At 41.8% G+C, this 17083-nt stretch overlaps 4 protein-coding genes across 8 annotated transcripts; 2 read left to right on the top strand and 2 right to left on the bottom strand.

Moving 5' to 3' along the window:
• Positions 1–379: 379 nt before the first annotated feature.
• LOC120896745 (40S ribosomal protein S17) lies at positions 380–1572 on the bottom strand. Its single transcript, XM_040301146.1, has 3 exons — positions 1442–1572; positions 881–1032; positions 380–769 (listed from the first exon to the last, which is right to left on the bottom strand). Exons 1-3 carry the CDS (start codon positions 1442–1444, stop codon positions 529–531), a joined length of 396 nt encoding a protein of 131 aa, XP_040157080.1. The 5' UTR covers positions 1445–1572; the 3' UTR covers positions 380–528.
• A 466-nt stretch (positions 1573–2038) lies between these two features.
• LOC120895429 (uncharacterized protein KIAA1841 homolog) lies at positions 2039–5046 on the top strand. The gene is given in 5 exon segments (XM_040298789.1): positions 2039–3023; positions 3089–3295; positions 3297–4017; positions 4116–4811; positions 4951–5046. Coding segments are annotated over 5 exon segments (2421 nt in total). The 5' UTR covers positions 2039–2232; the 3' UTR covers positions 4957–5046.
• LOC120895459 (ubiquitin-conjugating enzyme E2-22 kDa) lies at positions 4911–8038 on the bottom strand. Its single transcript, XM_040298863.1, has 4 exons — positions 7850–8038; positions 7299–7474; positions 6145–6297; positions 4911–6047 (listed from the first exon to the last, which is right to left on the bottom strand). The coding sequence occupies exons 2-4, from the start codon at positions 7359–7361 to the stop codon at positions 5664–5666; spliced, it is 600 nt and encodes a 199-aa protein (XP_040154797.1). The 5' UTR covers positions 7362–7474; positions 7850–8038; the 3' UTR covers positions 4911–5663.
• Positions 6422–16995, top strand: LOC120895436 (ribose-phosphate pyrophosphokinase 1). 5 transcript variants are annotated; one of them, XM_040298812.1, is made up of 7 exons: positions 6422–6440; positions 8516–8891; positions 11097–11280; positions 12592–12645; positions 14878–14976; positions 15058–15516; positions 15593–16995. In XM_040298812.1, exons 1-7 carry the CDS (start codon positions 6437–6439, stop codon positions 15683–15685), a joined length of 1269 nt encoding a protein of 422 aa, XP_040154746.1. In that variant the 5' UTR covers positions 6422–6436; the 3' UTR covers positions 15686–16995. The 5 variants fall into 5 exon arrangements, with proteins under 5 accessions (XP_040154746.1, XP_040154735.1, XP_040154756.1 ...); XM_040298801.1 differs by lacking the exon at positions 6422–6440 and adding an exon at positions 6898–7094; XM_040298822.1 differs by lacking the exons at positions 6422–6440; positions 12592–12645 and adding an exon at positions 6898–7094.
• Positions 16996–17083: the final 88 nt, after the last annotated feature.

Genomic DNA, 17083 nt, shown 5'->3' with positions numbered 1-17083 from the left:
TGAAATACATTCCACAGTAGCAACCGTTCACGAAAGTCAGACAAATATTTCTTTTCATAATTTTCAATTCAGATCTAAACTGGCGTTACAAGAAAAACAATTACTTTTGTTTGGTTAATAGAATTGCAATGACATCCTTCAAAAATAGGATTTTGATTCACTTTACCAGACACAAAACTGTACCTTGAAAATGAGCTGCTTTTCAGCGGATTCAAAATACACAGCAGATCACATTTTCTAAGAGCTTTGGACGGCACGAATTAAACATCCCATTTCTTAAGCAATCGACACCAGTTTTGATGAAACATAATCGCTGCTGACCACTTCACGATAATTGTCATCATTAAACACAGCAGGAAACAGGAACACCAGAGGAAAATTTCCTTTACGAACGCACTGCTTGGTGGTTTACATTGGTTTTTCCTATATTCTGGTTAGTTTGCACCCACACACACACAGTATTACAGGAGAAGACCAATCCAGTGCAGTAATCTTAAACGATACAGCCCAAGACACATTCGCATGGTCTTAGTTGCGTCGATTGCTGTATCCTGGAGCGGTCGGGTTGGTCAACTGGACAACGATGTTGTTGAAGTCAAGATGCTTCAACATCTCCTTCGTCTCTGGATCCACCTCAATGATATCCTGCTCCAGTGCTGAAACATCCGGCACATAGTTATCGCGACGCTCACGCTCTTCTTCCTGGAGCTTGATGGAAATACCACGCACTTGCGAGTGACGCAGGCGCTTCATCAGATGGGTTACAAAACTGAAACAAAAGCACAACGGTATGGTCCAATCAGTAACACAATCCTTGCACGGATCTACCAGCACATGCCGAACAGCTGCCCTCCCCTCCGGCTCCGCTGCCATTACTCACCCAGCGATCTTGTTACGCAGTGGTTTCGTCGGAATGATGGCCACTTCTTCGACAATACGCTTGTTAGTGTCGAAATCCATGGTCAATCGAGTGTAGTACTTCTCGATGATGACCTTCGAGGCCTTCTTGATCGTCTTGGTACGTACACGACCCTGCAACACAATACAGTAAACATTACATATTTAGGTTTCGATTTTTGAACTCGCAGTGCATTAGTCGAGTGTAGCTGCTACGCCGAAACCCATTCACAATCATTCAAGCTAGTTCACCGGGACATAAGCCGGGCAACATAACCTTTCACATTATTTCTGGCCGTGCATGGCTGTGCGGTTTATGAAGGAACACCCATTCCGGTTCAGCTGTCAAACATGGTAATCGGTGACGGTGGTATGGGTAGCGTTGCTTCGCGTTCGACGAAATCGTATCTTGGTCTTTTGCGGATATTTAGCGCTAAATCCATTGTTTTACTTCGCACTGCACTAGTATCGATGATTGTGATTGTTTTCCGGCGCACTAAAAGCAAACTCGAAGCTTTTATTACACATATTTCCGCATATTTACCATTCTGTGCTAAGATTCACGGCTGTCTTTCGCTACGAAAACGTGTGGAAAAGGCCCGTGTGACGTCACGTCCTTCCGATGCTAACTTTGACAACCATCAAAACCTCGTGTTGCCAACATTGAAGCATGAAATCCCATTAAGGTGCCCAGTGAGCTGGTCGTTCGTGGAGATGTACTTCAAAATATACACAGCCACCTTCCCAAACTCGTACGAAGCGGTAACGGTCGAAGAGTGGATTCCTCGGATGTTTTAAAACCATTTTATCTCGTTATACGCATCGTGGAGTCGTAAACTCATGAAATAAATTTAAGTAACCGCCTCTTCATACGTTGAGCGATGGGTTTTGTCCTCCTATTTTCCTATTTTGTTTCAACGTTTGCACACACCCGCCTACAGCCGTTTAAGAAAATTATTTGTATTCAGTAGATATTGTTGCAACAAATAATTTACAATTCAATGTAATGATTTTAACATTTTCTACTCATTAAAAGCATGCGCATATTCATTTACTATTTATTATTGAACAGATATCGCATCTTTACCATTCCCAGAGCAGCATTTCCCCACCTATGGCGAAGAATGGTCCGCCGTTGTCAATAGCAACCCACAATAAATAGAATTTTCATTCTCCAAAGTTGAAAGATTTTTGATCGCAGTTAGTTTTGTTTCATACCAAAAGACGTAATAACCCAAAATACCCTCTCTGTAACTTCAAAATTTTGTATTCGAAAAGTTGAAAAAAGTGATTAAAACGTTTCAAAAAAGGAAAAGTACGATAAAGCCTGCCAGCATGTCGGAATCCAACGCACCAGAGTCAACCGAATCAATTTCCATGCATGATTTTCTGGAGTTTCTGAATGTAACGTGCCAAGTAAACGACTCGTTCAACAGTAGCAAGAAAAATCCTCCCACCTTCGACTACAACCAACTGGCACGTAATGAGCTGGTCAACAGTATACAGCAAAACTCCCGTACGACCGGCGGAGGAAAACCGATCGAACATTCATCAACAATTTCCCCCGCCAAATCCATCACTGGAACGACAGGTGGCAAAAAGGACACCAAGCTGGATGATACCTCCTCCTCGCTGAGCACACGATCGCCTGCGGAAAAGAAATTACCGTCTAAAAAACGCACCATTTCACAAAAATCTCAAAAAAGTAAGCCCGAAACGGTGGAGGTACCGAAAAATCGTGTGGAAACTATTTTGAACGAAAAATTAGACGAAGTCCTTAACGAAGGCATACTAGATTCGGTATTGCCCTTCATTTGTCCGTCGAATGGATCCGGATATCATCATAAGAATGGGACAGGACAGAAATTAAATGGCAACAACCCTCTGGGAGTGCAATCGATGAATGCGTCCGCTTCGATCGGGGTTGGTTGTTCCAGTGGTGGGAAATCGGCTGCAAGTGGTGCCTCCTCGCCTGACACGCAAAGTGGCAGTAGCAGTAAAAAGTCTACGCTTTCCGCTGTGGGAGATGTTTCACAAAACTTTCTCATCGGTAGCAGCTCCACCAAAACAGGCGTACGGAGAAAATCATCGATCGCACAGATAGCAATTCCAGACAGCCGTGCAGAGTAAGTATGCGTGATGTATTTCAACGGCCATTTCATATAAAACTCTTTAAAACTATCCTTTCAAGACCGGAAGTCGTTATTCACGTTTGTGACGAGGTGAAAGGATCGTCCAGGGATTTTTCCTGTCCACAGAAATTGCTCATTACCAAGATGGGCTACTTTGCGGACGTGACTGCCGGTCAGCGACTTGAGGATATGGACATTTCGGTGCATTGCGATCTGCAAATTTTCGAATGGCTCATGAAGTGGGTTAAAAAAAGAATCGATGGCCACGGATGAATGGCCAGCTTTAGATCCTACCAACGTAATTCCAATACTGGTATCGGCTAGCTTCCTGCAGATGGAACCGTTGCTGCTCGATTGCCTTTCGTTCTGTCACGCTCGACTTAACGAAGTCGTGAAGGCTTCCGCAAATCTGGCCTGCCTGAACGACAGTATCATCACGCGGCTAGCGGCCATGTTTACTAATCTCGAGTTGGAGGTAGTAAAGGATAAGAAAGATCGCATTGCACCGCGTCTCTGGACCAAACTGATCCAAAGTCTGTGCGACATTGAACCACAGGCGCTGCGTGGTCACTACGCAACGCTGGTCGGCATGTTCCGGTGTTTAAAGTGCGGTAAGTTTCTTACGCAAACGGTCAGCACATACATTCACTGTCTGCCGCAGAACTTTCGATTGAATCGTTGGGGCCAGCTGATCAGTGCACATGTGAAGGATCCCTCTTGGAACATTACCAACTATGTGTCCAGCTTGCATAAAGAGTTGCGCTCCTGGCGGAAGGTTTATTGGCGTCTCTGGGGACATTGCCATTTCCTGTACTGCTCGATATGTGACACCCACTTCCCGGTGAGCCAGATGATGTGGTGCCAGTATCATCCCGAGCAACCGCAATTCCTTGGCCCAGCGGCAGAGGGCCGTGTGGCGGGCCCTGCTGGACGTTATCCATGTTGTGGAAAGCAAGCCTACCGGTACGAAGCATTGCCAGGACCTTCGGTAAGTGAAATGAGTGTGAAAAATAAACTAAACAAATAAATATGATACTCTAAAAGTAGAGTTTAACGCTTCCTCTGTCAATTTAACGTACCAACTAGGGTTGCCAGTTTCGTGAACATACCGTACAGGTGGACACCGACCGTGATCGCGCAGTTTTGCAGCTTGCCCTGCACGCCTCCGAAGGTGGCTGCCTTTACGAACAGCCACCCTTTAAGCCGCCAAACACGTCCGCCGATCCCTGGTGGAGCGGAATTGGCATACTTCCGCATCGCTCCCGCCAAGGACTACTGCCCACGTTCCACGTGGACGGCGATGCAATGGTCAATCACCATCACCACCATCGCTCCAATCGCCAGATGTCCCAGTCGGTAATGGATACGGAAAGTGAATCGGACTCGGATGAGTACGACAAATCCGGCACTAATCAGAGCCGCAGCACTAGCAGCAGCTCCGACGGTGAGGAATCGGAATACAGCAGTCCTCCATCGTTTCAACATCAGCAGCAGCAGCAACAGCAAGCACACCAACACCCACAGCAGCCAAAGGATGCCAAGCGAAAGTTGAAACTATCGTACGGCAGGCACTGGGCGGGAGACATGTCCGCGCGCAGCAATCAGGACAACCAGCGAGAGTTTGAGGAACGCGCCATGAAACAGATCATTTCGATGGTTGGCAAGCGGACAGGCGGTGAGCAAAATTCACAATACCAGACTTACCAGCAAGGTGGAACGTACATTAAGCTCGAAACCGATTGGCGAGAGTCGATAAAGCAAAAAAACCTTGCTAGTCTTAAGGTAAAATCGAACGGAACGAAATGATTGCTATTAATAGATTTACGTGATAAATCCTTAGAAAAATCGTACTAACTTAACTCAGGCACGGTAGAAAAGATGTACATTTGAAACGATCTTTTTTGTTTTACTTTATTTGCAGCCGTAATAATTGCTCTTTGCCAAGTATTTTCTTTACGAACGCAATGGAATGAGCGAATAACTCAGTTGCTGCTAACTTGTTTTCAAAAGAGTCGAGCTTTGTGTGTTGTTGGATTGGTTTATTTCTTTTTCTACCAAACGTGTGCACTAGGTTTCTGTACAACCCCAGGAAGGATTACGGCAATGAAAAAGTGTTTTTAGCTTTATCGATTTTCATTCACAGTTCTCTTTACTGTGCTCCTTTCCATACGTTTCCTCATACTAACAACCACTAATAGTTATCTTTGCACCAACGCAATATAATTTAAGCTGTCTTTTCACGTTGTAAGCCATGTATTGCTCATTTGCTTGGTTTCGATCCATTCTTTTATGATAGTATAGTATACATACATTATGGAAAAACAATCCTCGGTTGCGAAATGACGGTGGTTCTGTATTTGTGTATTCCAGCAGAAAACAAAAACTTACCGAAGGTTATTGATTGATGATATCACAAAAAATTTAACATTTGTATCCGTTGCTAACGTTTCCAACGGTACTTTGGATCATTAAGAGAACGGTTTAATTTAAAACTTCACGAAAACGCACTTTTCTGTATTTAAAAAGGAATACCCTGGCTACGAGAAAAAAAAAACACGTCATTTGCAAAGGAAAACACAAATAAAAACATCGAGTATGGGGGCGGGAGGCGGTCGAACATTACCCACAAAGAGACTAACTGAATAGCTGTTCAGACGCACGTTCCAGATGCCAGTTGTGGCGTGAAAGGGCGGCTCGGGCATCGTACGCCGGGATACCCATATCACGCAATCGTTGAACCTTCTGATCAAAATCGGCATTTGCAAACGGACCACCTGCATACACGTTGGTCCAATGCTTTGCCGTCAGGATGAACATTTCGTGGTTGTCTTTGTACTGCGTAGCAACGACCGCATCCTGTGGATCGTCCGGCTCAGCAGCTGCCAACAGTGCTTGCAATGATAGCAATACCGTCCGCAGGGTCATCGCAGCAGCCCAATTGTCTTTTAGTATGTCGAGACAAATCGCACCAGTTACAGACGAGATGTTAGGATGCCATATTTTTGTCACAAATTTCACCTAGAAAATTAAGCACGTTTTTACTCTCTGTTTGTCTCCTACTCTCTCTCACTCTCTACGCGTTTATTATCATCGCTGATGCCGGTGTTCTTGTTACCTTGGGAGGATTGAAAGGGTACGTTTCTGGGACCTTTATTTCTAACACAAACTTTCCTCCTTCGTATGGCGTGTCGGGTGGTCCAGCAATCTCGCCCCTCAGTTCCGTAAAGTTGTCATTTACCATTTCCAACTTAATAGAGCATTGTGTGATCTGTGGAAACAAAACAGAGAAAGATTGGAAGGTATTTGGACATTAGCAGCTTTTTTTTTTTGAGGAAACGTGCTTGCACCGCGGACCCTATCGAATGTGTTGTTTATGATAACACACATGGACAGTATGGGTAATCACTATGGGTAAGTATGGGGCAAACTAAACAAATTAATTCAATTTTCAATTTTAATCAGTTAACGGAAGGTATGGGAGATAACGGGAAAATATCAAATCGATCTTTTGCATTAGAAGCGATGACGGTAACCCTTTCGTCATACTTAAGCCATACGTAAAAATAGCGAATAAACGTGTGTTGTTGGCAATAAGTAATTTTATAAAATTGAGGTTTCGGTAACTTGACTAAAAGACATTTTAAAATTTTAAGTATTATACGCTCATTTTGTATGGCAAATAGTAAAACTATCGGTAACGCCGGTCGTTTGTTGTTTGTTCTCTCAGTATCAGCAATAATCAGATGCAGAGGAATGGGTTGTGATTCAATATGATTTCAAAAATAAGTCACTAAGTTCAAGGTAAAGCAGATATGGGCACTGATTGAACGACAAGCCGGTGTTGGTGTTGCTGCGCGATTGTACCAATCATTCTATACACCGACGACAGTTGAAAGTTCTATCACGTACAGCAAGTTCTATCGTAAATATTCCAACTAAGTAACGTTTAAAGTGAACTTTTATCGTAGTGGCGTGATTGTGAAAACGCAACATTCTTTACCAAACCGTGCACAATGGGCAGAAAGGGCAGCAAACAGACAAAACTGCCTCCGGACAGTCAAGAAGGTAAAACAACTCAGAAAAGTGTGTGTATTGTCTGCATAGAGATTCAGCGCTTTCATTGTTGCTGGTGCTATCCAATCCGTAGTTTGTTTACGTACAACACAGTGTGTTATGCAATTATCAGCGAACAGATGTTTTTTTTTCGCGACGAATTCATATCACACACCCACAAACACTGGAAGAACAATTGTGTATTTTTGCAATTACCTCTTCACTTTTAAGAACCTCCTTAAACTCTCTTTTGATGCGGGATACTGCCATATTCGCCATAGTTACACAGTACGGTGTTCCTCTGCTAGATGATGGTTATGCAGTAAATCTCGGAAGCTATGTGGCCGTATTTTTTGTATTTTGCTGGCGAGTAGCGAGGGTAGATGATAACGCTAGAAAAAACAGGAAAATCGGAGGTTTAAGTTTATTTTTGGTTAATATGTTACTCTTGTAACCGAAGGGAACAATTCTGGGCTAAACACAATTGCTGATAAATATACCAAGCACCATCATACCCACGTCTGATGGGTCTGATTTGTGTTTTGATTGTTAGAAAAAAGTATTTGTTGTTCAGTTATCTACTAATTTCATATGACATAGGAGCAAATTGAGAGTAAATAATGTTATCCGCAACTCCATTAATTGTGGCTGCTCCAACATGTTTGCAATATCATTCTTGCCATATCGTGACGTCAGTTGACTAGTCGGTACATTATTTATAATTATCTCTGTGACGGTTTCACTGGCAGGATCGTTTCTATACGTACCTGGCGGCAAGTATGACTCTGGGTAGTTGCTGATGTTGATAGTGCAGTTTACTTTCGTCTCAATGTATTACCAACAGAAGATGTGAAATTGATCCAACAACATTATCATCCGGGATGCGGGCTGCTGGTTTCTTTTTGGGTGCTTTATTCTCTTGCTTGTGTGCGTGTGGCAATGTTTGTGTGTGTGTGTTGTGGGACAAGAGAAATGACAGGATTTGAACGGTGTGAATCATGACGTTTCGAAATGCCTGCACGCTGAAAGTCGCATGGAGGACTTTATATAAAGGAAAACTTTATTGTTATAAAAAATACAAAATAGAAAGGGAAATAGTGTATCTCACAGAAAATTCATCAATAAGTTTTCTTACTTATTTTCTTACATTATGCACAAAAAAGTACGATAAATTGCTTTAATTGTATAACGCGTTTCTCATTGCTTAACATATTTTGTGTATTTGGATAAACAAATATTGTACAAAAATATGTCTTCGTAGTGTTGCTAGTCCAGTATCATGCTCGTGAATTTAAAAAAACTAATCTGTTGCATGAAGTGTCATTAAACGATGTTCAATCGATAGCCATCGTGCACTGTGGGTTTTGTTGGGAATTCGAATGACGGATATTCTTTTCACTTGATTGGTATTTAATTCCACAACGTGATGCCAGTCCGATCATCTCACCCGATTCGCGCCAGAACGCTCATCCGCAGCAACTTGGAGAAGGCATCTGTTATCAGCAATACCAGCAACAGCAGCAGCGGCGGCACCTCGGCCTGCGGCAGCAATCTCGTGCATAGTTTGTCATCGGCGACACCCAGCACCGGTGGCAGTAGCATTAGCGACAGCGGCAGCGATAGCAAGCACCCGACCGACAGCATTTCTACTCCAAGTGTCGATCCTCACCAATTGCTACAGTCGAGGATGCCTAACATCAAAGTGTTTTCTGGTTCGTCCCATCCGGATCTTGCGTCCCGCATCGTCGACCGGCTGGGTATCGATCTCGGCAAGGTGGTGACGAAAAAGTTCAGCAACTTGGAGACTTGGTAAGTGTACGTGCGCGCGTATGTGTGTCTCTGTGTGTGTGTATATGAATGAAACGGTGTACGAAACTCCCTAACCCAGTACGGGAGTGTATATGTGCAGGTGCAAATAAAAAAAAGCGGAATATGTAGCAGCTTATTTCTGAACAGGCGATAGAAGTGGATGGCATGGAGATTAGATGATCTCGCAAATAAGGCAGAAAGATGTTACATTAAAATGGCAGCAAAGGATAAAAGTTCTGCACCCTCTTAACATGATCTCTGATAGCAGCATCCCGTCGCATATTGTATATAGAGATGTGCAGCGCTAGAATTGGGCTAATGGCAAACAAGGCATCAAAAGGAATTAGTTAAAAATAAATTGATGCTATCCCGCCGTCCGTCCGATTCGCGTCCGCTGCCCACTGGCGGCAGGCTGTTTTTGTAACCTTGACGAGCAATGAGTGCACCCAGTACACAGTGAGTTGTAGCAGGCTATGAGGAATATTTTTCTATTTAAATTACAACATCTTTGAAACAATTCCCGCATGGTTTACGCCAAAGTTATGGATTTCTTCTTTTATTATTATTATTATTATTATACAATCATTGCTCGCTTCGCTTGGTAATGTTGGTGTGAGAATGTGTTGAAAAATTCGTTGCGGAACCGGTTTCCCAAACCTTTACATCGGATAGAATTTAATCAATTACCAGTTGCTTTCTTTCTTTTTATGAATGAAAAAAACATCATCGTGTTGTGCAAATCTGGTACCAAGTGCCCGTGATGTAATGTCGGTGATGTATATTACTTCTGCTGATATTGGGGGTTCCATTTGCTCGCCGTAAGAAAAGAAAGGTGAACCACCACGTGTAGCCACTTTACCAGCGCGACGGAGGAACCGGCTTAATGCTCTACGCATACACAACACTCACACACCTTCATAAACAAACGAGAAATGCGTGTTCCGAAAAAGGGATGGAATTGGTTTCTTTGCTCTTTTTGCTTTGCATTTTCTTCGACATGTTTAACGTGTCCACAAGGTCATGCAAAAGGCGTCCCTCAAGGTGTTTGATGATGGGGATTGATTGAGCTCAATTTATGTGAACTCCACCGTTTGTTTTGCGGCTTCTCAACGAACGACGGCTTTCGTTCGCTAGATGATGGTTGTCATGCCTTTACCATGATTCCCCTTTCGGGCAGTCATGCAATCGATCAAGCAGCTTGCTTTTTTTCTTCTTGGCAACGGGGTGAACATGGTTTAGAGAGAGAGAGGGAGAGAGAGAGAGAAAAAGAAACGTTGTATACTCTGAAAGGACCTTTGTCCTGTTTACAGTATTTTGAGTTAAATGTGTTTCACAGCTTTTCCGTGGCAGTAAACAGCTGATCGTTATCAATGTTGATTGGTGCGTGTTTTTTTGCGTAACTTGGGCATGAAATACATTTAACGCATTTTTCAGCTACAGCTCGCACTCAAACAGTGTGGAAACGGGACATTCTATGTTTTCGCTTGTTAATTGTGTTAATTTAGATAATTACAAGCATTCCCCTTCAGGGAACAAGGAATAAAAGAGTATGATCCGATCATCGAGATATCTGCCAAACCACCTCCATTATTAGGCCAGCAGAAGCTTATCTCCAGTTCACGCACACATTGAACAGAAATGTTTGTGTCATTCTAACGCATCGCGTCTTTACTTACTACTACATCTACGCTGCCAAAGCGTAAGCAAGCACGTTGTTTGGTTTGCCGGCAAGTGTAGGTAGGCTTTGCAATCTGCTTTGATGGTAGTAGAAGGAACCCATGCGTTTTGCGTAGAGAAATAGTATAGGAGCCGACGCGTATGCAAGGGGAGAGGTGGTATACGCCGTCCATTAGGAAGCACGTGTTGGCAACAGAGTCTGCAACATTGTATGAGGTGGATCGTTTTTTTACCCTGTAATCGCAATGATCTACTTTGACGGTCGTTAATAATATTATAATGTTAAAATGATGATACACACGATTGGTAGACATACGTTTAAATATGGTTTCACATACGGCCTGGAATTGTATGCGGATGAAGAGAGAAAAGGGATGGTGGGAGGGAGGGTAGATGGAGTGGAAAAGGTGACATTTTTTTTGGGTAAGAAACGCTTCATCGTAAAGTAGCAGCTAGATGTATGATGCTTTGTAATGATAAACATAAGTTATTGAAAATATAATTACTAATATTGTATAATCTTTTTAGTGTGGAAATTGGTGAATCAGTTCGCGGCGAAGATGTGTACATCGTGCAGTCAGGTTCCGGTGAAATCAATGATAACTTGATGGAGCTGCTGATTATGATCAACGCGTGCAAGATTGCATCGGCTTCTCGTGTGACTGCAGTCATACCATGCTTCCCTTACGCACGGCAGGATAAGAAAGATAAGGTACGTTGTTTTAGACTCGAGGTGATGGCAATGCGGCGCAAACACCCCATTCTGTTTTAATGCTTTGCGTTCCTGTGCGCATAGCCAACGCTGCACCTTTGTTACGATACAATGTTCTCGCTCTTGGTGAATGAAAGAGTGGTTAGTTGTGCTTAAGTCTCTATGCGAGAACCGGTTGAATGGGCAGGATGTGTAAAGTGATTTTGGTTTTTGTAAACAATAGCTTGCGAATGATCACATGTGATTTGAATTTTGTTGCTTGCCCCAACGATCGTACACAGTAAAATGTAAGATTAGTCTAAGAACATGTACAAACCCCAACCCCCCCTCCCAAAGCTTTAGGTTTCGGATGATAATGTGGAAATATCGGTTGCTTTTAGTAACAGTTGACAGTGCTTGTAATGTTAACATCATCGGCCACAAACGATGCTGCGATAACAAACGATGCTGCGATTCAATGTCCTGGTGGAGGGTTGGTTTTCACATGAAATTGTTTCTAGGCATCTTCCAAACAGTAAAAGGAAAGCACTGATGATGATGATGTTGATGCCGATCGATCATGTTCCACTTCTACGATGGTGGTGGGAAAGAGGCAACCGCGTCGGGAACGCGCTTCCGTTTCGAAGAGCGATAGTGAATAATATTATTCAAAATAGCTGAAGGATAGAGCAGGCTGCGGGATCGATCGCCAGAGCAGCTGATCTGTTTTCCCAGTTTCTTTCGAAAGGTTATCAGTGGTGGTGGCAGAAAAGACGAAACGGTTTAAAATGATTTCGTCAATCAATTCGCTTTCTAACGAGTTGCTGTGTCAGATGCTGTGAACGATGACGAAAGCACTGTAAGATGGAGTACATCGTGATTATTATAAATGCGTCAAGAATGTAGTACATGTTGCGAGGGGTAGCACGAGTCTGGCGAATGTTTACAAACACCCTCTTATCGGCAGAAAGTCAATCATTCGTCGTCGACGATCAGCCCAGCTCTGGGGGAATGTGCTTTCTAGGGCAAGCCCTCTATTCTAGGGACTTGTTTTCATAACAAATACGTATACATATATACATATATATGCATATATACATGATCATGTGCAAATGGCAACGATACAATACTTTCTGTGGAGCAGACGGAATTATTGACCAGTTTTAATATAAAGTACGCGTTATACAATGAGTAACAACAACAAAAACCTGTTTAAACTAATATATTTTTCTTTCCTTTTTTGATACATATATGTATGCATAATTGATGTATTGGTTTGGTCCACGTTATGGCCTTGTCCTCAACCTACCCACTACACATCACATCACACAGACAGGCGACGATAAGCTGGCAGAGCTCATGAAAACCAATGAGTGGAAGTTCCGGGTAGGGCCAAAGAACGGTTTTTTCTTGGCTGTTTTTTTATACTTCATCGTATTAAGAATATGTATTTTTGTCATTTGTTTGAGTCCTAGCATATTGTGTGTTGATGGTACATCTCATTCCATACACAGAGATAGGGACATCGTTTTGAAATGCGCAAAAAACCTCTAACTATTTTGTGCCTATGGTCTGTGGAGTATTGTGGTTGAACCTGTTTAATCATTCGATTCGTGTATGTTTTACACTTGGAATCAAACGTTAAAATAAGACTAATTTTATGGTAAAGAAAAAGAGGCGTTATTTACTTACAAATATGTTATTTTTTCTTTGCGTGCAAATCTCGGGTGCAATTTATATTAATCAGTTAGCCTAGGATGTTACCACGTTTCAACTATTGTTCTGTCCACTAATAACACTCTGCCACACTTGGTACGAAGAATCATTTTCATCGCTGCATTTTCTTTCTCTTGCGTTTTGTTATTGCAAATCGTGACGCGATGATAAGCACATCAGAATGTTAATGCAACACAAATTATTTCCACATTGGCAATCAAGAAATTGGCGTATTTAATTAATTGAGAAAATGTAAAACAAACCAAAACACATTAGTGAAGCGTTTTGTATAATTTAAGAATTATTTATGTTTATCATTTACGATTTTTTTTGAACAATAATTGACATTTTTGCTGTTCTGTACTATTCATTGTATGTCTTTCATCGTCTTTCGTGTTTTGTGTTTTGTAAATCGGGTTTTTTTTGTAAATGTAAAAACAATCAATCGCCAAAAGCAGTGGAATAATACGGTAGACGCGGGTAGTTAATGATTGATTTATGTTTGTTTTGTATGTATTGTGGAGTTATTTTACGAAGCGCCATAAGGGAGAGACACTAAGCTGTTGATTTGTTCATCTTTTCTTTACATCTCTCGGGTTTACAGGTGCTCTTCGTGGTTTTCTATCAATATGCGTCATTTTGTTTTTGCACAAAACATGCTGCTCACGTTTAATTCCCTTTTTTCATAAATACAAAGCATTGCCTAAAAAAAGGCTTTAAAAGCTCCTACTCATTTGCGTTAAATAGCCTGATGATTGTTAAAAGACAACGTGTAGGAAAGAAACAGATGTGTGCAGTTTCGAAAGGATCGATGTAATATCCTGTACAACCGGTAGCTTCACTGTAATCATGCCTGAAACATTATCTTACGTTTTCTCTTTCTCTTTTTTTCCTCATGTTTCCGTTCTGTATCATTGTGTTTAACCATTTCTCACCCATCTTAGGATTACATACCAGAGGCCTATCTAGTGAGTAGTGAAAAAAAATCATGGAAGTTCAGGTAGCAAAAGAATATGCGAGTGTCCCTTCCTTTTAGGCAGATGCTTTATTAAAATTGTGTAGAAAAATTCACGGCATAAAGCGGATCGAATCTCTGTTGTTATTGCAAACATTCTAAAGCCAATGTGTGTGTTTCGTATGTCTAGAAATGGCCTTGTACATATAGCGGGTTTTGTTGCAAAATGCACCTGACCAGAGAGTTTGAGTTTTCAATTTTATACACACGAATTATTGTTCAGCTTAGCACCACTTTTATTCCCTGCTCTCTCTTTCTCTCTCTTTCTCTAATACGTCGCTCTCCCGAATGTTTTAGTAAAGAACATTGGATAATAATCCAATGTAATTTGTTTTACACCGAATTTAGATATTTATGTTTCAACCAAACTATTCTTTATCAAAAGTATCATTCGATTGCTTCATTTCCATGCGTTTGTTTTACCCTGTGGAACAATGTTACATTGTTTCAGTGTACATTTAAAATTTTCGTGGTCATGGCCTTTTCTTGCTCCCTTTACCCCCTTTGCACTGATGTGGTTTGTATGTGAGATGCATAGTTGATACGATCATTCAATAAAACATTGGGCAATTTGTGGAAAAAACAGAACCGAAATATTAATCTTACTCGCTTTTATACTCATCCTAACACCGATACTGGGATGCATGTCCGTAACAGCAGTGCGTTGTTGTATGGTACACTTGTGCGCAATGATCTCGACTAATCTAAGGGAAAAATTAACAACAATAAGTACAATATCATTAAATGTGTTGCAAATGTGTTTTTTTTCTTAATTTATTTTGGTTTGGGATTGTTGTTAGGTTTATGGTTGATCGAGAAACGGTAACAAACTTGTACCTCTTTTTCTGTAATTGCTTGTTTTCTGCGCTTTTTTCCATCCTATACAGAGCCGTGCGCCGATTTCTGCCAAATTGGTAGCAAATATGCTTTCCGTTGCGGGTGCCGATCATATCATTACCATGGATTTGCACGCTTCACAGATTCAGGTAAGCTAGTCGATCAAGTGGGCACTGGTGTTGCGAAGGAAGAACAATCCGAGATCAGATTGTAATGATTTTCTATTGCAGGGTTTCTTCGATATACCGGTCGACAATTTGTACGCCGAACCGGCAGTACTGAAATGGATCAGGGAAAACATTGCCGAGTGGCGGAACTCCATCATTGTGTCGCCGGATGCGGGCGGTGCGAAACGTGTCACCTCCATCGCGGATCGGTTAAACGTGGAGTTCGCTTTGATCCACAAGGAGCGTAAGAAGGCAAACGAGGTCGCCTCGATGGTGCTGGTTGGCGATGTGAAGGATCGTGTGGCGATCCTGGTAGACGATATGGCCGACACGTGTGGCACCATTTGCCACGCGGCGGACAAGCTGGTAGAGGCTGGTGCAACGAAAGTTTACGCCATACTGACGCACGGCATCTTCAGCGGGCCGGCCATCTCAAGGATAAACAATGCTTGCTTTGAGGCAGTAGTAGTGACAAATACGATCCCGCAGGATGGCCATATGAAGGATTGTCCCAAAATTCAGGTACGATCGAAATGAATGCTTTGTGTCAGTATAATGAATGTGTAATTATTGTCTTGTGCTTTCGCCCTTTTTACAGTGCATCGACGTTTCGATGATGTTCGCCGAGGCGGTCCGTCGGACGCACAACGGAGAAAGCGTGTCGTATCTGTTTTCTAACGTTCCTTACTAAAACACCACACCACACCGCGTTTTCTAAATACCAGAGTGTGTATGCCTCTGCTCTTCTAAGCTATGACACAGATACACAAACACACATAGCTCTACACCTTACACCATAGTCATTGTCTCCAATACGATTGGAATTCTTGGCCCGGAAGTCGGAAAGCGGAAATTAAACACAACAACAGATTTCATTGTTTCTTATCGGTTATACGTAAATTTTGCATACCCACGCGTTCTAAAATAGAAAATCTAAAATATGTATTCATCATCATGAATCATGATCCAGTGTACAACATGGGGGTAGTCATAAACAAAAAAAAAAGAGAATAAGTACGTGCAAAAGGTAGATCAGGACGTGAGGAAAGAACGTTAAAAATACATTTGCTAGCAGCCATTTATTTGTGCAGCATAACAAAAACGTTGGGAAGTAAGAACTGAGAACAGGTTCAAGCATAACAGTCGTTATGCTTGCATAAATAAGGACAGTTTTGGATGTGTTCCTTCAAATGAGCGTTTACGTGTTTCATACGTTTCATAAGCACTCTGTGAAATGAAACAGTTCCACATAACAGTTGTTCGATTTGTTTTAGACGCAGTCCGAAAGTGCTATAAAAAGACAAGTTTCGATTTGCATTTTTTTTGTTGTAAATTTGTTAGCAGTACCCCTGGATCCGATTTGCGGTCGAGTACTACAAATACTGAAAGAATCAAATGATTCGTGTTTGGTTTGCAAATAGTGGAGCATAAACGTTTGTTATGTTTTGTTTTTTGTTTTCTTTTCTTTCTGTATAACAACCGAAAAGGTGTAAAAGAACATGTGCATTCTAGGTGCTAGAGTCTGGCTAATTTCTGTAAGGACTAGGCGGTAACCATGTAAACAACAATTGTGTGTTATTTGAAGGCAAACGGAACACATCCTTTTATAGTAAGGTATCAAATATCGAGAATCTGGTCCATGTGGCATACACCGCGCGTTTGTACATTAGATAAGATTGAGAGTCAGGGCAGTGAATGATAGGGGGATACTCCTGTAATTGGATGCAATAGCGCTACCGTGCAACAAAACTTCTTTTCTGGCAATATTTCACACAACATATAGTTTGTTTTGTTATTTGGCTTTATCCTCGCAAACTGTGTTGTGACGGCGACTCTCCTCCTCTTTTTGGTCCCATAGATCCATTGCGACGTGTTTCTATACGAATGTAACAGACAAATACACAGACAGACATATGTTTTATTTTATGGTACAATCTATGTTTAGTTTACTATTATTTGATATAAAACCACATTAGCTAGTGCTGATATTAGCTACCAAAATAGCGTCGTCCTGTTATGAGTGTTACAGAACCGACAGAAAGAAATGCTGATTGGAGAGTAATTTTGTAATAAATAGCACAATTTGAGC

Source organism: Anopheles arabiensis, chromosome 2 (genome assembly GCF_016920715.1).
Source record: "Anopheles arabiensis isolate DONGOLA chromosome 2, AaraD3, whole genome shotgun sequence".
Lineage (NCBI taxonomy): Eukaryota > Metazoa > Arthropoda > Insecta > Diptera > Culicidae > Anopheles > Anopheles arabiensis.
The sequence above is the reverse complement of the archived record's forward strand: the minus strand, read 5'-3'. Positions and strand labels throughout refer to the sequence as shown.